This window comes from Frieseomelitta varia, unplaced genomic scaffold, assembly GCF_011392965.1.
Source record: "Frieseomelitta varia isolate USP_RPSP 00005682 unplaced genomic scaffold, Fvar_1.2 scaffold_699, whole genome shotgun sequence".
Lineage (NCBI taxonomy): Eukaryota > Metazoa > Arthropoda > Insecta > Hymenoptera > Apidae > Frieseomelitta > Frieseomelitta varia.
In genome coordinates this window covers 212,057-236,624 of record NW_025110477.1, presented here as the reverse complement: position 1 = coordinate 236,624, position 24,568 = coordinate 212,057, and the positions used below count along the sequence as shown (strand labels likewise).

Below are 24,568 nucleotides of genomic sequence, written 5' to 3'. Positions count from 1 at the left end.
TTAACTCTCCGTTCGTCATTGAAACGATAAATAGTTGAATTTGCGAATTTTTTTATTAATAAATAGACTAAATTTATGTTTGCTCATGAACGAGATTCACACAAACTTTCACTCTCAAATATAGTATAGATCGTGATCTCGTCTTCTCTATTTTCGTCTAACGTCACGATCGTTTGTTTTGTATTTTCATATATTTGTTACAACTACACATATTCACACATAAAAAAACAATGTCTACAAGTATCTTCGAAATAGTACAAAGATGATCTTTGCGATTATTCTAATTTCGAGTTGTGCTAAGGAAAGTCCATACACTGTCATACACGATGACGAACGCTCACAGTTTATTAACAAGTTAAGATATATAAAAAATATTTCCTATATTATACATGTATTTAATTTCGTAAAATAAATCTTTTATTTCGTGTAAGGTTCCTAAATTAAATTTCAAGTAACATCCCTATTAAACATCCTTGATTAATTGACAAATCCAATAAAAACGAGTTTTATCCTCTCGTAATCGAACAACACTAACACTCTCTGTTCCTAATCTTCATATTGAACGACAAACCACTACTACCATCATCGCGTGTTACGTTTGTCTTATTCCGACACTGTATGCATAGTTCGCGTCGTACGTAGAAAACGGGAAGAGCGAAAGGAAACGAAGGAAACGTTCGTCGACCGAGCCTTTTTCAATAAAACATCGTCCCGCTTGACCTTCCCGGTACTTCCGGCCGCTCAAACGCGGCGGAAACCGAGTGTCTTCAAAGGACGTTGTACCGCTGCTGCAAACAATGGCTTGATTGCGCATTACCTGCGGCAACCGGGATAAAGTAACCACGAGAATTGAACCGACGCGATGTTGCAATACCGAACACAACCGTCCCTCTCTTGTATGCACGGAGGCCGCGGACAAGCAAAGTTCTCGATAGTGAATTATGCCGTGATCGTGTCCCGAATCCTGGTGAGCGAATCTCTCTCTCTCTCTCTCTCTCTCATTCCAGATTCCGTGGCCGTGTTCTTCCACCAGCCGGTCCGTGGCCGGACTGAAAACGCGCGAACAAAGCGCACGTCACAGCTCGCGGCTTAATTCACTTTCGATTCCCTACTTGTTGCGTTAATTCGTCGATGTCTGCGGACCTTCTCGGCCGCGCCTCCTCCTCCTCCGAAGCCTTAACGTTCTCCAAACAGGTTAACGAGCATCGACAATCGGATGAATGCGTCTCGATTAGTTTTGTATTATTTCATTACGCTCCCCTAAAGGGAAAGTTTCTCTTTCGCCTTTGCGAGTATTCGTCGAACGATGGGTACACAGTCACAGTCGTTGGTTATTTTTTAATGAAGATCGTTCCCTCGATCGTTCGCCGTTCCGCTTTTGATAAAATCGAACAGTCCAGAATGTAATTTGATAATAAATTTTATTGATTATTAAATTACGACGTTAATTACACGAAGCCCGCGGAATAACAATGCGCGTTTCCTCTCTTTATTCTCAGTGCACCGTGATTTTTCTTTTCTCACGGATGGAAAATGAACAACACAGTCTGAAGCGTACAAATGATGGAACATTCATTCGTTAATTAATTAATTTAAGCTCGCGAAAGGGCTCGTATGACTCTCACGATAAATACCCGATAGTAGCAAATAATAGATGTCGTGTATAGTAACATATTAATTGTTTACGAAACTTGTAATTAAATTACTTTCGATTTTATTAAAAACTTTGGAAATACAACGGCCAGAGAGTGTATTTAATACGTTGTTTGAATGCTCATTGAAATTATCCAAATTCTAAAAATTTAATTATAACAAAATATTAAACTTTTGAACCTTGAGCCTCTAACTCAAGTAAACTAATTAACGAAAACATTTCAGAATATCTACCAGGTGTGGCAGAAAGATAACGAAACTGTAACTAAACAAATTACTGACAGATCGTCAAAATCGTAATATAATCATTTCAACGAAAAAAATTGCACGAGTTAATTAAAAAACAAACAAAAGATAAATAAAACGCAAAACACAAACACAGTCGACGGTCCACTGTATACGGAAAATTACACGTACGATTGTTATCACGTCGAAGAAATTAATTTGTTCATTGCTATTGGCAAATGCGTGCGTATACGTTGCCTCGGCTCAATTATTTAAACAACGCCGCTGGTATTTTTATTTCCGCGCTCACTTTTTACTTTTTCACTCTGTAGAAACGACGAAACGAGTTAGAAAAATTGCACCAGACAGCCGCGGGATCCTTATTACTTGCTCGAGGCGGAGGCTTACTTGCTCACGACGAATAAACGCGCACGTCCGAAATACTCTCTCTCAAAGGGATGAATATTTCGCTCGTCGAGATAATATTGAGAGATGCGTGCAAACACTCGAACGCTTGTCAAATAATTCGCTCTCGTATTATTCGCGTAAATGAGTTACCGATATCGAAATGCATCTCGAATTGTTGCTCGAATAGTTGGCGGAATATTTATCTTCTCGACTAAGAACAGAGGGCAGAGTGAAGTACGATCGAGCTGGCTAAGCGAGATCGGCTCTCTTATAGTGCATACTCTTACGTATATATCTAAACAACGATTTACGCTTTCCTTGCAGGAACCCGAACGTGATCGATCACCATGGTCGAAACGACACGCTTCTGCCCGCCAGCCGGGAGAAAAGCCGTTTCCGTACCTTGACGTGGGAGCAATATGACCCGGTACACCAAAAATACCTGGAGATCGGTAAGTCACTCTCTCAACGCCCGTGAAAATCCCCGTTACCCGAGTTATTGTTTCTCCTTTTTCTTTTCCCTCCTTTTCATCTTTTCTCCCTCGCTCTCACATTTTCCCTCGACCATCTAATTAGATGGTAGCTTCGCCGGTAGGTTGCATAGTGCTCGACGGCACTTACGCTGTATGATTTCGTGTGTAGGGCCGGTAATGCGCGGCGCGGCGCGTGAATCATGCGCGAGTCGAATTAACGTGGAATCAAGGGGTTGGCCGCCAGAGGGGCACGTTTCCATCGCGCTGGAAAAATGAAGTGCCCGCGGGTGAAAAACCGGGACTCGTGGCTCGCTTGTCCGGCTCGGAGAGAAAGAGAGAGAGAGAGAGAGAGAGAGAGAGAGAGAGAAGGAGAGCCGTGAGGGAAAAGACGTTTCGCGAGGTCATTTTTATTTTCAGCGGCTCTCGAGTACACGGCAGATGACGTGAAAGGAACCCTTTGACCTGGAAAAGAATTTGCGGCCTTTTCCCCTCCTACCCGCCGTTTCTTTTCTCTTTTACTCTTTCATTCGTTCTCCCTCTTTGTCTACCTGTTTTTCTTCTTCCTCTCTCTCTCTCTCTCTTTCTCTCTTTCTCTCTGTTTCACACATACTTTCTCTCTCCTTTCTTTCCCTCCCGATCTCTTCATTTCTTTTTCTTCCTTTCTTTCTTTCATTCTTTCTTTTTTTTCTCTCTCTCTCTCCACTCCACGCGCCGCGTTTTTTGCCGCGTAACGTAACGATGAACGCCGACATAATTCCATTAGCATTTGAAGGCAATGTGAAAGCACTAATTAAGCTAATTAGGAGTGTTTCATGACGGCGATTCGCTTGATGCAGCGAGCAGCAACGGTTCAAAAGAAACGCACGTGAAAATGTAGCGAACTAATTGGAATAAAAAGGATACTCCGTCAGGTGTAACTGAAACGGGGAAGTAAACCGGGATCCGAATAAATGACCGCGGACATTCGTTTAATGAATTCTTTATCAATCAGCCATTCGGCCGGCAACGTAGCTGGGAATTCGCGTCGAAAATGGTGAGATTCTGGCGACACGTGTATAAACTTGAAGAGGAGCGAAATTTTTTTTTCAATGGATGGTCGTTCGACCGCAATCTTCCGCGAATCCCTCAATTTTCCGCGTTTCTTTAGTTTTTCAGCTGCGTTCTTCTTGCGGAATTCCGATTGTGACTCTATTGAGCGTTGATAAGAGAGAGGAAAAGAATATTCGTATCGAATTCTTATTGCGTCTCTCTCGGACGAGCACGTTCATACGACTCTCCCTATGAATAGCTATGAATTTTTTTCTGTTTACTCGTGAACGACGTTAGTCAAAGGAAATGAGAAATCTCTCAGAAAGAGACTCCTCCTTCGTGCTTTATTCGAGTTTCTTTTCATTGAGAGCGTCGAGGAAGATCCGAGAAGAAAGTTCCAAAGATCGTTTGAAGTTAATATTCCATAGAGATACAATTAACCGCAACCGTGCGTTGTTCTTCAAACATTTCTGGTCCTGTGTCCAAGCGTGACTGAACGATAACTTTATTTTAGTGATTTCGATGACCAGTCTGTCTGGATAACAATTTTATTTTCATTAATATCGCGTTTACAGTAGCGACTTTTTATTTTTATTTCAAAGAAGCACGCATTTTCGTCTTTCCCCAATTTCTTTGGTTTAAGTATCGAATCTATCGGAGTATATTTGCGTCAATTTTTCTTATAACACAAACGTGAAATTTGTTGAGACACGTGGCATGTATTGTTACTATAGCAGAGCCTACTTCTATTTTACTAATATATTAATATCCTAATTACTGCAATAAAATGTCTGTCAATAAGTGACGATTTTCTTGTTATGAACAGACATTTCCTTGTTGAATAATAACATTCGAATATCAAGATATATAAATAGTGGTTCGAATGAAGAACGTTTTATTATATTTTTGATAACGAATTGTAAATAATATTCTCATTGTAAATAATATCTTTGAACATGACGAGAACTCAAACAAATAATCAAAAACTTAGACAAAACTCGAGGAAGCAAGATCACGACGTGAAATTGAATATCCATAGGCCAGAGAAATCTAGTTTATTTATTATAAAATAAAAGAAATTTACAGATTGAATTGTTTATTCTTCCGTTGTAGATATTCGTTCATTGCCATCCCGTCAACATGATACGAAAGCAACGAGACAGACAAGAGTTAAACAATTGGAAGAAAACCATCCTCTCCTCGAAAGTCTCGTTTAACGAACTTGTCTAATTATTCACACTCACTTATTGTCGGGATAACAACGAAACTACGTTAAAGTTAAAGTGCAAGTCGAGCTTTCATAGAGACAAGTAGAACAGATATATACCGTACTCAGACAGACGAAATCAAGTTAGAACCAGGCGGCAAGTAGAATAGGTCGATGCATGAGGTCAGGCAGTCGCCAATCGTTCTATTCTACTCGAAGTACCAACAACCGGCAGCGGGGACTCGACGTTCGCAAAAAAAATTCCGAAAGAAAATTGAGGAAGGATCCTTCGAGTTCGGTATTGTTTCATCGTGTTCCGTCAGAGAGATACGACTCGACCGCGCGTTATTCAGGTCGAGATTAATATTAGTCCTGGCCGATTCGCATATCCTGCCAGTAATAACGGGGTTGATGTAATCGTCCTCGGTGCTGTATCGAGGCCGGTCACGACCACCGTGAAATATTGAGCTGTCAAGTGTGTGCCAGAGGTGTATGATACTTGAACGCGGTAGAAACTCCGGCGAACGTATCAGACGGTCGTTTCATTAATGAGTGATCAATAGCCGGGGCCAGCGTAATCGTGCCGACTGTTGCTTAACCGCACCGCTCGGCTGCGATAACCCTATCTATCGCCTGTAATTTATTATTATCGTTGGCCCTCGTCATTCAAAATTCATTAGGCACTAATTAACCCGGTGCCATTACATCTCACCCCCGTTATTAAACGATATTATCAAATTTTCGAGGCTCGTCGACGAGTGGCCCGATGCCTGGTCTTTATTACTGGGCTCGGCTATGCATCATCCATCGACCTTTGATCATTTTCAGGCTGCCTTCGACGCTTCCGAGGGCTTTCGTACCCGAGGCTCAAGCCAGCTGGAAACTCTCTTTCGCAAACTTCGTGCAACTTTGCTTCGGAGCTCTCTGATTTGCGAAGAATCAAAGTATCACCCGAGGAACCTTATCTCTCTTCTCTCTCTCTCTCTCTCGCGCGCGCGCTCACGCGTGTTTTATCATCGACGAGGAACGTCGTCCTTTCACACGCGACTTTGGCTTAACGCGATCAATGTGGATCTTTGATCAATCTTTGAAGGCTGAAATTTACTTGTCCCGCCAGAAAACATCATTAGTAACACCGGTTTCAAAGCTCGGGAACGCTTCTGACGCTTACGTACACACGTAATTATTAGACCGCGGATTTTTCCACGTTTATGGCAGAAGGTTAAATTACGAGACTTCACGGAACGTGTACAGCGCGATAAAATATGCAAAACGTTCAAATGTACAGTGCTTCTAATAATATTTGGTTCTACGTTTTTAATTATATCTTCAAAGACATGAATTCGTACGAAGAACCGACGTCTGATAATTGAACAGACCAATAATTATTTAATCATAAATTGCCGAATAAGAATTTCTGAATTCATCGATGATGGCTTGGATCTAGAAAGAATCTGGAAAAAATCATTCGAACAATGTCTTTCTGATTATTGTCGGGAAAAGTTGCTGTAGCGATTGTAATAGTACTTCTACTCTTTTATTTTTCTTTTTCTTATTTATTATTGCATCTTATATAGTGGTCTTACCTGTTTAACCCTAAATATTATTATTACTATTATTATATATTTTTAGAAAAATATATTTTTACAGCAAACCGTTAATCGATTCAATTTAGAAGAAACGAATGTAAATGAATTCAACATTCAAACATACAATACTAGAGACAAGAACATCGAAATCACTTATTAAGATTACTCGTGTTTTGCGTAAATTTTGCTTCGATGTCGCCGCAGTTAAACGAGCAGACGAAAATAGAAACTGCTTCGACCGTTGAAAATGAACGAGAGAGAGAGAGAGGCACCGAAGGAAAGCTGACGTACGAGTTATTACCGGGAGTGTTGGAGTTAAAAAATAAAAAAAAGCGGGCTCTCGAGACGATGCATTCCACGTGTGCCGCCCTAAAAAGCGAACAAAACGCTTCTCGATCGGCAACACGAGCGACAAAACAGATCGCCGATAGTTGCCGAAACGATTCACTGACTCGTTCGGGTATCGGTTGAAGGATCGGTGGGCGAGGCAGGGACATAGGTAGGACTCGAACAGACACGACGGGACACGTTCGCAGTTACTCAGACCGGGTGGATGGTGAAAAATCACTGTGAAACGATAGTCCGCATTCCGTAGCCGTTTCCACGGATCCTTGTAGCGTCGCGAACCGTGAAAAATGAACCGTGAAAATGGACCGGAATGGGAGGAGCCAGCGCGTCTGCCCTCCCGTGATTAATTTTTTTTCCTTTGTCTTTCTTATCCGGCCGAATGAGCTCGCCTCGAGTCTCAAGACCTACCAACCTCTTCGTTAGCCGGCTAAGCAACGAGGGAGCTAGTGGAGGAACCACGTCTCTCTGGGCAACTTTGTTTTCGTACAGGCTGAGGCTAATTAATTTAGTCGTTGCACGACGGAAGGGGACGACGACGATGTTGTTTAGGGAGGGTGAAACGTTCCGTCGATTGGTCGTGTTTAGTTTGAGGCAGTTTAAGGCCGCCGGTGGAAACGTTTCTTTCATTTAGAATGCAAGTCGCACAACCTCGAAGAATATTCTTGCATTTTCTTTCAACGTTTCTTGCGTTACTGTTTGCGTTATAATTATTTTAGTTTCGTCGATTTATAGCTCGGTTTGAATTATATATTAAATATTATTAAATGAATTAAACCAACCATATTGCGTATAATATATAATTATAAGCGTCAGCTGTATAATGTATAACGTGCAACTGTTATCATTGCACGGTTTATTATAATTACTTCAGCTCTCGTATTTGTTTACGTTGCATAATTTAGTTGCGTGTAATTTAGCAAGTTTGTTGAAGTTGCCGAAATTTCTCATCCGAAACTTCATACGGAAAAAAGGTGGAAAGAAACAGCACAATCATACGTACTGTAATCAATTTTTTTATCAATTTCAAGCTACGAGAATATTGCACTTTCTAAAAAAGTCTAAATATCAAATGTCGTATCCTTTCGATATCAGGAGAAATTCTCGAAAATCGGAAAATCTTCGACTTTGTAACGTAGTTGAAAACGTGGTTGAAACTGATGAATGTATCGAAACCGGTAATCGAATACAGCCAGCTGCTTTGTACAAAGCAGCAACCGTGTATAAATCTTTGTTCCACGTGACCGACCCTTATCTTCGATACAAACACCTCCCGGTTTCGTCATCGATTAAGGTACCAGTAACATTCCCGTCGCTCGCACACACACCCAGGATCAACCGCAGGACTAAAACAACATTCGGTCGCCATAATTTACTTGTAGTACACGTCCCGCCCGTTTTCCATCCTCTACATCCACCGCACGTAGGCAAACTCCCTTAAGCATCGGCAACGCGAAATTTCCAAGAATCCGCGATTTCGTACACGTCTTCCTCGATCAAATATGAATAGACAAATAATTCCAAAAGGACGGCGCCAAGGAAGCAACGCTGGACTCGTCGCAAATGAATTTATACAGATAATTGTAAAAAAAAAAATTTTTTTTTTCAATGTCCTCTTCAAATCCTGTTCAACTCTTTCGCTGCTGTGGGGATTTGTATGTCCTACGAATCTAATTATATAGTCGTATGGTAAATTTTCTTTTTATGAAATCAATTTTAACTAATAACCATAGTAACAGACTCAACATTGAGGAGAATTTGTTCGAAAGTAGTACTTGTGAAGGTATTATCGACTAGAAAATTTCGAAAGGCATCAGCTGGTGTATTAAAAAAATTTATGATTCTACTTAAGAAAAAGTGAAGTTGATCTTCATATGAATGATGTTCATAAAAAAATTACGCCCCACTAAAAATCAGTCTACTTTTCGTTTCGAACATTGTTTTGTACCGTTCATAGTTTGACAAATATCCGATAAATAGAACAGCTTGTGTACATTACGTTGAAGAGATTCAACTTGTCACGTACCGAGATCAACGCGTTCTTAACCACAACTGAGGAATTCAAAGTGCAAAGCTCCTTGCTTCCTTGGTGAGGGCGAGACCTTTTCAATCCCTACCTGATTGGCTCTGCAGGCCAGTACCCGAGCTGTCAACGCAGCTCACTTGCCAAATAAAAACTCCAGCCCTTCGAACAAACATTCCAATGGGCTTATCCCCGAGAGATTCGGTTGACGATGAAGGTTGAAACCCCCGTGGGTCTCGTGTATCAACCCTCTCGATACCAGTAATCAAGACCGTACTAGTCGTACTAGTCGCAAACGAATCTGCTTCCCTCGCAAACCTCAACTCGGGTCCGTGGGGTCGTCACTCCCTAAAGGCCTGGGTCAAATCACCTAGCCCCCCTGCGGGAAATACTTTGTACACAAGGTCAAAAAAAGTATTGGCATATCTAACCTTTTATCGATATTGGGCTAACGTTCATCAAAGTTCAATGAAACAGCAAAAAAAAAAAAAATCGCACAGCAAGTTTCAAGAGGAGGTTTGTTGCAAGGAGGAGAGAGTTCAATCTTCACCATGGTAGACGCAATCGCGAAAAAAAAATTTTCAATGTCTTCGAAAGCATCTTTAGTCTTCACAGTTTTCGAGAGCAAACAAATTCTTACTTTCTCTCGTTTGTTAAAAGCATATATAATAAACTAACTGAACTGTTGCACGATCTTTTTCTGTAAAGTCACAGGTTTGAAATATAGACAATTTTTTATTGAATACCTTCGTCCATCTCTCGCGTGCAAATGTCCCTTAAACGCTTCTTTTTTTTTCAAGGTAGATTACCGCACTTTGAGGCAACTAAACCTGCCAATGATCCCGGAGTACGATAAGATCTAAAGCACTTCTGGTCGTTTGAACAGTTTGTCAGGCGATGTCGTTCCGCATTCGGGACCGCATGCATCTAACCGTGTCCGAACACAAACACGTTGCTTCGAAAACCGCAGTTACCGGTCTCTCGACGAAGGTGTTGTGCACGCGATCGCGTAATGGGGGTGTCGTGCACCGCAGCTGCGAAGCGACTCCGCGCTGGCCCTGACTCGCCTGCTTGCAAACTACGCTTAAACACATTCTCCGCATCTGTACAATCCGCCGCGAGGTTGTCGCAGTATTCGCCGTCTGAGGGCATCTTCCAGCAGGAAGTTGCGAAAAAGCAGGAACGGAAGAGGGCCGGGAAAAAGCCAAGTAACAGAGCCGACAATTCAAAGTTTCTTGTCGTTTCAAGCTGATCCGTCTCGCGCCGAAGTATAATTTTCGAGACAGTGGCGAGCGACGTTCAATTTAATTGTTTACGAGAAATCTTGTTTAACAACGGGGAAAACAAAGCGAAACGGAAATGAAGATACGTAACGCGTTAATGCTTTTAGCGACGAAAATTGATACATCGCCGGGCGCGAGTTATTTGTCTTTCGAATATTGTTATAAATAATCGAGCGCGCGTTATTTATGTTTCACTCGGAGAGCGACGATATTTTTTTCTTTTTTTTTTTTAATTTGCAAACGCTGCCTGTGAAAGGTGAACGAGAACATTTGGAATTTTCGTCGTAATTTCGTACAAACGATTAATTTTCAACGAATAACGCAATGCGCTAGTTGCTCGTTAATTTCCTCTCTGTGTTTCTTAACTCTATTTCATTCGAAGTTTCGCGACCGTCGGTGAAAATATAAATTCTCCACGTGGATCGTACTCCGATAATAAGTTGGCCCCTTTTCAACATGATTTGGAATGTATTCGATAGATAACGTTATAATTGTAACAGTTGGACTAGAAGTTATGTCAGACAAAGGGGTTTAATAGATCCATTTCGGTGCACGGGGCATGTTTTCGATTGAAAAGTATGAAAGAGTATTAACGCGCGTCGTTTGGAGACGAAATCATTTGAACAAGCGGGAAGATTGAACGAAGGTAGTGGAAAACGGAAGCACGGAATACGCGTTAGACGTTTATAGGATGTTTCACGAAAGAAATAGCAAAGGGCTGGCAACGGCGCGACGTATCCATAAACGTAATACGCGTTCCCACGATATTTTCGCGATAGAGGAAAAAAAATTAAGCCACTTGGAACGACGACACAAAAAAAATTTCCGCGACGGCGGTGAAAATAATTCACCTACGGCGGGGCAAGTACAAATCGATCAGCGCGTTCACCTTTCGCGAATGTTATGCATCAGGATGCTCGAATAAATCACTTTATCGTCGATGCTCTGAATCCGACGTGCGCTTGAATAATATGACAGATATGTGAAATGAAAGAGAATTCGCGCTCGCAACGTTTTTGATACCGATACACGCGCGAATGATCGACAGTCTGATCGATTAAACGCGCGAAAAACTACGCTCATGGTTATGAAGTTTTATAATTTTGTCGCGCATGCTCGTAACAAAATCGGCGGACACGCGTGAAAGTCGCGTTTTACACGGTTTCCGAAATCACGGGGAATTCAACGAATTCGGCGCGTTTAAGTTCCGAAGTCCCCCTCCCCCCGTTAGAAGTCGTTGAAATTATTCTAAGAATCTTAATTGCTTCGTCACTTAAAGTCAACTATTGCTGTAAGGCACGAATTTGCAAGATTACTGCGCCTAAATCTGAATGCACGGACGAACTGCACGTGCAATTTGATAAGGTAACGACCGAGCTAGTTATTAATTCATCGTTCTTTTCATTCTCGTTAGGCAACTTGTCCAGTGAACGAACGTTGCTAAGAAGCTGAGAAGCTAAAAGTTAACACTTGAAAACTATTTCACCGTTATATCTAGGATTTTATGAAATGTATATAAATGTAACAAATATATAATAACACAATGGTACAATAATTCTGATCGTTTTCTAATTCACTTCTATTGTTAAAGGATGCGATTTCGAACAACATTTAATTCTTCTAGGTTGTTGAAACTGATAGAAGCATAACATTTTCCTAAATGTACCAACGATAAGCAAACAGTGAAAATTTATTACACAATCTAATACATTAAAAATCACGCTTCCTATAAAAATATTGTCCTGATCATTCACTAAGGATACCTCTGTTTATCCGTTGGAAAATTATATTCATTCATTGATCATTCAGCTCATTTTTCACTTTGTTAGAGACTCAAATGATCTGAAATCATTCAGTAAGATACTGAACGACTTTCTAACAAACAGTGTAAGATGAAATTGACGCGCGTTTACATGAGCATTTATATTATATGTGTTGTACGTCACTGTGTAGAGATAATGGAGTAATATCACCGTCGAAAATACTTTCCTTGTCTTCAATTTCAACCAGCAATTAACGAATAATAATTATTTCTTTCTGCCAGATATATTTTCCAGAATAAAACTTGATTCAAGTGTCAGACGAAGGCCATAACTGTCAGACTGGCAAAATTGCGTTCGAAGATGTAATAAACTTTAACTTGACAAGAAACGGCTTGCTTACAGCCTTGTTGTTCAGTTATAAAAAAAACGACCTATGAATACTAATTTTAATAGATACCTAAGCAGCCTGATTCATTGTAGTTTGTTGCTTTGTGCTGTTCACAATTCGTCCATTCGTAATCGTAAAAAGCGCGCGTCAACGTTTTACGATTTTCGTACGATCGTAAATAGAACGAAACGACCGAGATCGCGATACCCTCTGACTATCGTGACTCTTCCAAGCAGATGCGCAGCGATCGACTGAGAAACGACGCAGCGCGGGAAGGGTCGATCCATCGGTGTCGTCTCGCAAACAACCGGTTTCCGGGAAGGAGCTGGCTAACGGCTCGCCGGAAGGCGGGAAAAGGGCTTAAGACTCGGCGTTATAGCGGAAGCCGGTGAAATGGCACGGCGAAGGTTCGTTAAACGTAACTTTGCTCCAAGCCTTCCACCCTCGGCAACGTTTCTTCCACCACTTCGCCCCCCCCCCCAACCACCCACGTCTCCTCGTCGAGCTTTCACGAGAAGCGAGAGTTCTAGAGGTTGGTTGAAACTCGCCGGAAGTCGATAATCACTTGTCATGAATCCGAAATTACGTAGTTACACCCCGCCACGGTGCATTTGCACAGGACGCAATTTAAAGAGATAATATCTGGCGCGCGGTCGAATTATCTCTTCTTTTTTTTTTTTTCTCCTCTTTCGAGGAAGAAAAGGGAGATGGCCCCTTGAAGAGAATTGAGGATACATCAGAGGAGGGAAATCGTTCGCGGTTCGCAATACGCTTTTGTGCTCGTTCGTTCGTTTCCACCGTCTTCTTCTCGCTACTACGGATACTACGGGATTTACGAGAGCGAATTCAAACGAACAAGGTTTCGGAAATGAAGTGTTCCCCGGGTAGAAAATGGTGGCGCGGTGGTTGCCGGGGCAGAGTCGGTCGGAAAAGGGCGGCGGCCGGGGGCCGCGGACGTGTTATTAAAATTCGCAACCTCGCCGGTTGGAAAGTTCATGTCTAATTAAAACCCGTGGCTTTATGTTCATGGCCAAAGAAATTTGCACGCGCGCAACTCTTAAATAAACGACGAGTTCTACGCGATGCATAGACGAGTTCTTCTCACTCTGTGTGCGTTCCCGTGCCACGGCTTCATTAAAGCCGTTCGGGTGGAAAATTCTGTCAGCGAACTCCGTCGATGCACGTTTGGATGACTTGCGGTCGCGTTCATGATACATCGTCAAAGTCCAAAGCCGATCGTTCATAATCTTCCTCGACGTTCGACACGTCGGACAATAATCTTCGACCAGCGACGAGCTATTACCACAAGAGTTCTATCTCTGAAGGCGGAATTTATGGCACGGACGCTTGGAGATGCCATTTTTGAAGAATGGCCAGGGAATAAGATGTATGGGCTGACCGATCACCCGAGGCGAGGCAAAGAGCCAAGCCTGAAAATCGACTTGTTGTCGCCGAACTTTCTGGTCTCTTTCAACTACCGTGTTGTATCCGTTAAATTTGCAAAAAAAAAAAAAAAAATCGAGAATTTGTCCGGCTGAATTGAAAAAGATAATCGTTTCTTTCTTTCGTTTTTTTTTTTTTGTTTTTTTTTTTTTGTTCTTTTGTTTTTTTTTTACCAATAACTATCGAAATAACACTCATCGAGGCGAATTATGAACGAACGCTTTATCGGGTTAATCGATCATGCCTGCGGCTTTTGGTATCATGGGTGGTGTATCGCGAAGCCTGATTAACGATAACGGCCGACGCGAGCCGCGATACAGTTTTCCGTCGTTCGACATCGTCAATTTATAATCGGGGCTTTTATTAAACATTCCCCGAAACCGGTGAAAAATAGAACGACGGGCCGATAAAGTCAGTTCGCCTATCAGCAAAAGTTAATTGCACGATTGCCAGAATTCGATTGTCCTTTCTCCTTTTGTAGAACGAACGAGGCTGATAATTTTGTAAAATTAAAAAGAAAACTACGAACGAAATGATTGCGAAATAATCAGAACCTAAGAGCAACGACAGTTTTGTCAAGGAAAATTCATCAACGACTGACGATTCAATTTTTCCAGCAATATTTAATCGCAATTTTGCTCACTAATGCATTCCTGCATTAGTACTCTATACTTCTCGACAGGAATATATTTTATTCCGATTAAATATCTTAACTTTAAAATATTTAACTTAAGATGGTGACAATGTCATAATTTCAGAATATACCTTTAATTTAAACTAAATCGATATTACGACTTCAAATTCGATGTAATAACTTTGCAATTGATAATTGACGATCGACATTATTAATCGATCAAGTCAATCACCGATTAATTTTATTACTCAAACGAAAAATTTCAATCGATTAATGCCCAACTCTGTTTAAAAGCCACTTTGTCATTCTGAAGGTTAAAATTCGCCCTTCCTCATCATTCATTATCGAGTTACCAATCATTTTTCGATTTCAAGGAAATTAGTCAAGAATCCCTGTGTATCATCCTCGAAGGGCGAGGGCGAAAAAATGTTCACCTCGCCTCGGGGCACGACTGCGTATCTCGTTCGAGAAAAGAGGGACGCGTTCGTTAGAAGGACGGCTATTAATTTAGTGGCTACAGCCACTGCTGCGAAAATTATTAATAGTTCCCCGTTATGAATAAACGATGTTCGCGTTCGTACGAATACCGGAATCATAATGCAGAGGAAATAAAGGAAATTGTACGAGTCCATTCCCTTGAACATTCATTGAACAATGAGAGAGGAACAGCCGAGGAACGAATCAAAGTAAAATTTAATTGCACTTAAACTCTGCTCAACGCATTTCTCGAAGCGGTCCCCTTCTTCCCCTTTCGTAACCGGTTGGAAATTTAGTCGAAACTTTCCGTCAAAGTCTAATTTAGCCTGAAGGGAATTAAACGTCTTCTGAATTAATCGACACCTTTTACACGTTATTCGTAACAACCAGAATCACTAAACGATTGAAAAATGTGTACGTATATAAGCGTGTCGAGGTATTCCCATTTCGGAGTCACTGATTTCTGGGGAATTTATTGAATTATTGAATTAATATTACGTATTATATGATTATATATTATAATATTACGTATTATATAATATTACGTATTATATAATGATTATTAACTTATTGAATTTATCATTCGCAAGAAATAGAGGGTTAAAAAAAGACATACTGTGCACGTAGTATGAAAAAATATGTAAAATATTCAAACTATAGTGATTTCTGCAACATTTACTACTATTACGAATTAACTTACAGTATTTACTATAAATCTTTATTACGTAATACGAAGTTTTATAGAATTATTTAATATTCAATTTGCATAAAAATTCACAGTTCAGAATTCTGTAATTTTGTGTAGATACCTGTTTGGTCATGTGGCAATTTTTGTGAGATTATCTCTATTATCATTTAAATTACTGCGTTGTTTTCGCAACGCAATTTTTTAATTGCATTCATCTGAAAGAAAATCGTCAGAAATGAATTTAATCTACGTATATAAAAATAATTGCCTTATGTGTGAATTAGAGTGAAGTGAAAAAGAAATCTTCTTCGACAGAATGGCAGATATATGAAGCAGAAATTTATTAACTTCTTCAGGTGATAAAAAAAAAAGATCATTATCGATACTGGAATTAACTCTTTGAGCCTTTAATATCTTTAGAATATTTGAAATTAATTCATATTAGCGATTCAAAGCAGATGACATATTAAAATATATTGAATAAATACATACATACATATATGAAAAATATGAACGTATTTTTAACATATTTTACACCCCTCCTCAGTCGGTATTAAACTTTCACATCGTAATTTCAGCGAGCACTCGAAGGATTACATTCATTTTTTATTTTTCTTTCTTTTGATAAATACGACATGCTGATAAATCCTGACAATTGTTAAAAATAATATATCGCGAAAAGCGTATAATAATTTGAACAATAATAAAGATGATCGTACAAAAATTACAGTATGTCTTAAAACATAACCAAGGAGATATACTGATATACTGGTTGTATAATACGAAATTTTATTGGATTGAAATTTCCTTACTCACCTTTTATATATATAAAAAATATATATATATATATATATATATATATATATATATATATATATATATATATATATATATCGATCATGCATAACTCGGGCTCACTCGGAGCAACATTCTTTAAAGTGCGCCGCTCGAATCTTGCCAAAGTAATTATTTTATCTGATAAAACTGTCAAGAGAAGAGCGACGAGATTCCACGGACCGGACGGTAACAAGAATGTGATTTCGATGAAACTTCGGTATTGAACTTTCGAGAGGCTTGTTACTGCAAATTCTGCCCCGCGCCGCGCCGCGTAACCTGTTTAATCGCATAAATTAAAGCGTGCCGATGTCGGGAAACAAATTTGTCGAAAGTTTGATTGCGTTAAACAATATTGTGCGTGTTTGCCGGTGAAAAACTAATTTAAACTCTCGGCAGAGACTGCGTTTACTGCGGACACCGTTTACTTTGGATCCTATTAAACAAATTTGTCTGCTAACGAGCTGATGCCGGGCGCGGTACGTTAGCACGGATCGAGGACCGAAAAATTTTAAAAGAAAATTATTAAACTGATCGTCGACAATCGTTTGTCAAGCTTTGCTTCGCGTTGTAAGCGAAGCTCCCTTCTGAAAAAATAATGGAAAATTCAATCGCGACCAATGGTAATCCCAGAAACGAGAATCTTCAAAAGATACAATGACGGACATCGTACAAACGATGATTATTTCATCGCCAGCAGGATAGTTCGACAACATACCGCGAGGCAGCAGCAGAAATTCGTTAATTCCTTCGTTCCATTCCTATTAAATAAATCTGTCTGTTAACGAGCAAACACACGAGATATACGAGATGTGATGTAACCGGATGGTGGGGTTATTTTACATGGAAAATAAGTCGAAAAGAAAAAAAATGACATTTTTTCATTAAAGACTTCATTTCCAAGGAAGCCAACGGAAATTTGTTAATTCCCCCATTCCGTTTCTATTAAATAAATTTGTCTGCTAACGAGCTAAAGTGAAATGTACGGCGTACGTCACGGAATTGCAACGAGTCGTGTTTTTTTTTCTTTTTTTCTTTTTCTTTTTTTTTTTGGTTGAAACTGGAAGGAGAATTACATTTTCGGAGCCACTCTTTTTTTCGCAAGTACAATATTTTACAGATGAAAACTGTTTTTTAATACTTCTTTAGTTATCTTAATACTTCTTTCTGTAGAATGACACTGTTATGAAAATACGAATAATTTCCATTAAAAAAAGAGAAACGCGTTTGTATTTTGGATGCCTTAGAAAAAAGGTGATGTAAAAAATTGGACATTATCACACCGTACAACATTTTTGTTTCTCCAGTTTCTTTTTCCGTCTCTTAGCAAATTCATGACAAACTCGTCCCAATTACGTGACTTATCCTGTGTACAGTAGCTCGTAAGAATACGCAAACACCTTCCGTAGCAGAATTTTTATCATACATAAGACATTTGAAATTTCTCTAGCGTTGCAATATATTTAGTAAAAATTACGTACATCGCACGAATAAACATCTGAAACATGTAATAAATATTAAAAATATTAAAAATATCGAAACTCGTTGATGTAATGGACCGAGTGTGTTTAAATAGTTTCTCTGCGAAATATCGAGTAGTTTGTAATTCCTGCGTATATTTCCAGATTTCCTCCAAACTCGACAATCACAATCGTAATAACCGAGCCTCGCTGCGCTGCCTAGTGTTAAGGAAATTTCAAACTATTTCGTATATATATATATATATATATATATATATATATATATATATATATCAACGCGCGTAATATATTCATTAAAAAGTTCAAACAAACGTGCAAATGTTTGAATATTTCCGTGAGAGACTGCACACGGACCGAGGGCGGAAAGTTTCGACAAAGCTGATTAATTAACGATACGTTGTTAAAGCACACGGAAAGGGGAGCCACTGTGCTCCACGGTTATAATTTCCTTCCTAAAATCATCCAGAACTCAGCCGCGATTAGCGAGTAATCCCGAAAGCGGAGAATTCTCGAAGACACAACGACCGACGATCGTACAAAACGATCACCGGGGAAACTGGTTCGACAACGTACAACGCGACGGAGGCAGCGGCAGAAATTCGTTAATTCCCTCGTACCATGCCGGCTTTCCAGATTTATTTTGCTGATTACCGGTGGAAAGTTTCGTTGGCCCCGCGGATCGACTGGCGGGAAGTTTCGTTCCAACTTTCCCCCAACCCCACCCACCCACCCACCTCTTCTCCTCCCCCGCGCGCTTTGTTGCTGAATCCATTACGCGAATCCGAGAGGAGACCGATATATACAGTAAAGAGATGCACGTAAGACCCGTGCTTCTCTCGTTCTTCTTTATCCGAGAGCGAGCGTAGGAAAATATCCCGGCAGGTCAGAACAAGAGACGAGAGGGTACATTCGCCAGCCTCGCTGGCGTTGAAACTTTTTCAGGTAGCAAACACATAGTCGTCCGAGGCGGCGTTGCACGATACGGCAACGCCTCTGTAAGAAAGTTGTCGCCGGGACGCGTAAGTTTCCCGTCTGTTCGCACATGGTTTACAACGTCTACGAGATCGTCGAACTTCACCGACGAGCTTACATACGCGCGAAGATTGTTCCTCGAACGGGATTTGCATCCGTCGATGCGAGCCTCATACACTCTCCTCGATGTTTAATACGAACATAGTATGGTAAAGATGAAGATCATCGATGACAATGACAAATTGTCGACAATTTATATATCGACGCAACTTCGTGAAGAAAGATTGTAACAATGAAAGACCTCTATCCCGTATTAAGAACTCGTACACTATGCAAAAACGAACGTCAAATCGAACATAGATCCACAACGTAAATAAATGACCTCTGCCAAGAAATTTATTAATTTTAGCGGATTAACCAAAAAACGAAAGAGTTATATTGGTTCGATTAAGGACAGGACACGCTAAAATAATCCATGACCACCTAATCAAGATGACTGATCCTGTATGAATGCACAAGTTTTGAGTGGCAGAGAAGATTCCATAAAATTAATCCCACTTCTGCCCTGACTTTCCAAAATCATCTGAAGAGAACACTTCAATACTTGATGAACACGAATCTATACTATGAAATACAAGTACTGTCTACACAAGTACTTAGTCGCTAATGACTTCGATATCGATGCAACTTTTAACCTGCATAAAAAAAAAAAGAAAAAGAGATCGTACAACGATCCACTTGGTCTCATTTTGAAGTGTGAAGCTTCTATTTTAGCAGTCGTCTTTTTCTTTTTTTTTTTAAGGTGTAAATTATGTGGGAGGTAGGAAAAGAGGAAATTGTAAAAATTCAAACATTAAAAAATATTTCTCATGTTTTTATGTACGATTATATTAAGAAACAATTAATATAAGCGCGTGAACTATTTTTCTTATTTTGAAATGTTCTGAAACATCTTGTACATTATACTGCATATTTTATGATATCACGTAATATATAATCAATTATTATTCGTGCATTGATATATTTTTTCAAAAAAAAAAGTCAGATACAAAGGTATTTTTAATTTCGGCCAGCCAAATTGACCAAATGGACACGATCGGTAACGCGGTCATGTGATTTCTAGCAACGATCAACGAGCCGACGATTTTCAGCGTTAAAATAATCGCAGCGTTGATACAAATCATACAACTCGTTCTGCAAATGATAAAACTCTGTCAGAATTAAAATCAGCATGGAACAATGTCCATCGGAACGAAGGATTTAACGAGCAGGGGAGGATCGTCGGCGAATTCTGTGACGTTGAATTGATTAAAATCCCGGGAGAGCACGAAAGTGGATGATCGGTAACGCGGCGAGAAAATTCATGCTGCGAGGTCACCTTCGATATTTCGTAATAAATTAGCGAGTTTGCCGACGGCAGCTTTTCGGCTGGTTCGGCTCAGCTAATCTCGGTAAGAGCAAAGTCTCGAAGCTTCGGAAGTTGGAACGTGGAAGGGAGAGGGTAGAGAAGTTGGTGTTTAGCGTCTTTATAGGTTCGCGATAGTTTCTGGCAGCGTGCTTTTGCTCGGTTACCAATACCAACGAGCCAAGGCCGAATTGCCTGCCTGTCTTTAATCCCGGGGATAAGTAAAAGTGTATCGAAGAGGAGGGTCGCAGAGGCTGGCTGCGTGGTCCCGATTTCCCTTTGACTTTCATTCAACGACGCGCTTTAATTAATCCGCCGACGATTTGTCGGCGGATTGTTAAGCGCCGGCGCGCTGCGAAAGTTTTCGCGCGTCAATCATTTTCGTCCGAGTTCCCGATGACTTCGGGCCAACTCGCAACGTACGTATGAATCTCCTCGACAATTAGAGAGTTTTTAGCTTTTCTACAAGCAAATTCTACGGGAGCGAACTTTTTCATTTGTTCCTTCGGTGGGACGTAAATTTGCCGTAATTTGCCGTCAAGGTAAACTAATTCTTGCGATTGCGTAAATCGTTCCGTGACGAAGTTTGCGTGGATTCACGTGAAACATGCTGATCGATCGAAATTTAATTTGCTACGAACGTTATGAGAATAATGAATAATAATACGCCATGATCAGTGGAGGTTGAAATCGAATCAAATTTGAAATACGTGATTATGCACCGAAGAAATAGGTTGAAAGTTTAACTCTCGACTTTTAAATTAATTTTTTGAAATGAAATTATATACGTTTTTAATAGAAAAATTTAATATTGATAACAACTACATTACCGAGCTTTTTCGACAAATTTATTGATATGTTATTATCATAGTTAAGTCGAGGTAGCTGTTAATTTCTCACGTAATTGTGAAATAAAAAAGCTTCACCCATAATATAAATTTCACGTGTTAAAATAAAGTACAAAGTATTCAAAACTTGGTGCAAACAAAATTTTTATTATTTGTACAATATTATATATTTATAACGTTGCATAATATTTAATGTCATATATTGCACAATATTAAATATAATTCTTAATTCAACAAGACCGAGGGAATTATATTTGTGAACACAAGGAGAAACAAAACGTTTCGATAGTTCGCGCGAATCCGCGTTCGTTTGAAACCGTAGACTTGTCCAAGCGTAACGTGACACATCAACGTTCGTCACGCAGATCTAGAGAAAAGAACGTTCCTTTTTCCCCCTACCCCTTTCCTTCCAGAGTTCCACGCAATTTTATCACGGCGATTTTGCGTGAAACAGAGGGCCGTAACGATGGATATTAGCTAAACATCACGCACGCGTGTGCGCCGGCATAAATCGTCACGTAGTATCACTTAGGCCACGCATACGTGCCCCGGTGAATTACTACGTGTTCCCTCCCTTGCTAACGGCACGCTTTATCCAACCACGTCTCCATCCGTTGTACAAGCGGCCGATCTCTCTTCCCCCGAAACGGCCAGCCCCATTTCTGCGTCGTCCCCATTCACGATGCATTTGATCACCTTCGGACTGACGTTCCACGAGTGACACGTAAATTCCAAACTCGTCGTCGTAGTCAGCCGGAAAGAGAAAGAGAGAGAATTTATTTCTTCTCTCTCTTCTTTTTCTTCTGTTTCGTTTGTTTAATTTATTTACTGTTTCCATTGTTTTAAGTGAATTTGGCGAGAGCGTTGAACAAGAGAGAGGGATGTTTCGCTATCCCCGGCGTCGAATGCGAACGCAATTCTACGTGCATTTAATATTGACAAGGAGTAAACTGTGGTTAGAGCGTAGATCTCTATGCAAGTTTAAATTCTTATGGAGGCGCAATTAATCTTCATCCATGCCGCGTGTCAATATGACACATTTGTCTGCATTTACAATGCATTTGTCTGCGCAAATATTACACGTTGAAGTGAGATTGACAATTTTGACAGAGTTGACGGGCAATTGTAAATTCTAATTATTGCACCTCAATTATGCATCGAATGCGCCACCTTTTGGAGACGTATTATTATGCATTTATGGTCTCGAATTGATAATAATGTTGAAATGAAATCCATAAAATGAAACTTCATGAAGAAAATGTTCCACAAAGTTCAACGATATAATTAATTGTCGATGTTATAACTGTCGCTGTTTTTGAAATGTTCAAGAGGATGATCAGAATATTATGATAATACGAAAAGGAGATCCATAAAATGAAACATCATGAAGAAAGTGAAATTCAAACAAAATCAACGACATAATTAATTCTCGATTATAATTGTCGCTGTGTTTGAATATTTAACTGTGACAACTGAAAATTTGAAACAAATTATCGTAACATTAGATATAAATGGAGAAGATCACGAAATTAAACGCTGAAAGTGGAATTTATACGCAATTTAGTCCATTCACTGTTTATAAAATTTGCCAATTTAACTAGTTATCTCTTTTTTATTGTATCAAAGCAGAAATTTTGTTCCATCACTGAATATTATAACAAGTGCTTCATTTCCAGTATTTTATTTTCAATATTATATTTTTTTTCATGTTCCACGTACTCTTTGCACTTCTGCAGTTGCACTTCTTAAATTCTTCGTAAATGCATAAAAATCTACAATTTAACCGTAATATTTATATGATGTTTTTATTCTTAAAAATCTGACACGCAGCCGAATATTTGACTCAGAAAGTTGATATAAATTATCTTTTTGGTTTTAATGAATCCAAGCCCACTTTTGCGCAATAAAATTTAATAATTTCATAAATTTCACGTAATAACGTACAAGAGAAATTAAAATGTTTTAAATGATACGTAGAGTATCTCAGTTTTCGTACAGTTTCGTACGATTCTACATACATGCAAAAAATAAATCAAGACGCAACGAATAAAACGAAAACACAACAAATCATTTTGAAAAGGAAGTAAAGGCACATTTCCCCTCGAGAATTTCACAAATTCAAACGTCTTGATAGACACCGAAAGAATTTTTTTTTTCGTAACTTAATCTACCACTTTGATCTTAAAGATCAAAGTCTCCAACAATCCCTTAATATTTGTTTTTACGATTTTTTCTTTGCAAGGTTAAAAGAGTCCAAAGTGACTACAAATTTTCATCAACTTTCAACCGTACAAATACGCGGAGAAATCCACAATCTAGACGTACGTAGGATTTTCTGAATTTACTCTCGGAAACGAGTGCGGGTGGCAAACTCTTTCGTCGCGTCTTTCGTGTTTTTTGTACTACGAAGATTAACCTAACGCAATCAGCGCGACGGAGGTAAAATTGTAAGGGCGCAATTCTTTAACAGGTGGACTGTGTCGTGCAACGTGAAATAATAATTCCATTTACGCGCTCTTGACATTCAGGGGTTGGTCACTGCTGCCTCCGGCGTCGAAAATATCGCTCATCCACTACGTGCCCCTTTACAATCCCATTGTCTCGTCCATTCGATGCCAAGAACTTTCCCCTTTCTTATTCTTCGACTGTTCTCGCCTCAACCGTTCATCGAAAGTGTGCACCACAGTGTCATAATATGCGTAGAGCTTGCATTGTGTCGCGTAAAGATCGGTAAAGGTGAATAATTAAACATTATCCGTTTTCTCAAAGGTTTAAAGCTTTCAACTCCTTGCGGACGAGTATTTTCTTGAATCTGAGTCCAGAGATTACACGTCGAAGACTTAAATATCGAGGACGAAGAAGAATGTGAATTGTTTTACGAACAAACGTGTATGTGTCTTGTCTACTGTCAAAAAAAAGTTTTCAAGACAAAGTTATATTATTTAATATATTTTTGATATATGCAGTGGTGGAAATAATTGTTTTGTCTCAAAATTATTTTTTCATGGAAGCTTAAAGTCGTCGATGTATCTTTAAATTATATAATAAAAAATATTTATTATATATAACAAAAAAGTTATATTACGTGTAATTTCACGCATTTAAATTTCCTATAAATCTACAGTAATTTTGTTCTGAGAAATCATTATCTAAGCAGTAAACAGGACAGATATCTGAGCAACCCTGCTTTATATAATTTAATCTTTACAACTTCAAAGCTCGACACGTATACTTTGTCGTAGCATTCAGATTTAATTATTTTATTTTATGGAGTGTATGTCAGTTTAGAAAAAACAAAAGCTTTCTATTCAAAAATAACCTCTAACGTGATTGCGCCATTACCGGAGCAAGTACGGTTCTCCTCTTTTTCTCTTTCTTCTTTTCTTTTTTTTTTTTTTTT

General features: G+C 39.5%; 1 protein-coding gene across 1 annotated transcript in view; it reads left to right on the top strand.

Moving 5' to 3' along the window:
* Window positions 1-2,610: 2,610 nt before the first annotated feature.
* LOC122535331 (neuroligin-2-like) overlaps window positions 2,611-24,568 on the top strand; it is a gene marked incomplete at its 5' end in the record, with an annotated part of 69,328 nt that continues 47,370 nt past the window's right edge. The window contains one exon of the mRNA XM_043666789.1: window positions 2,611-2,738. Coding sequence (XP_043522724.1) covers window positions 2,611-2,738 — 128 coding nt within the window. The remainder of the gene's footprint in view (window positions 2,739-24,568) is intronic.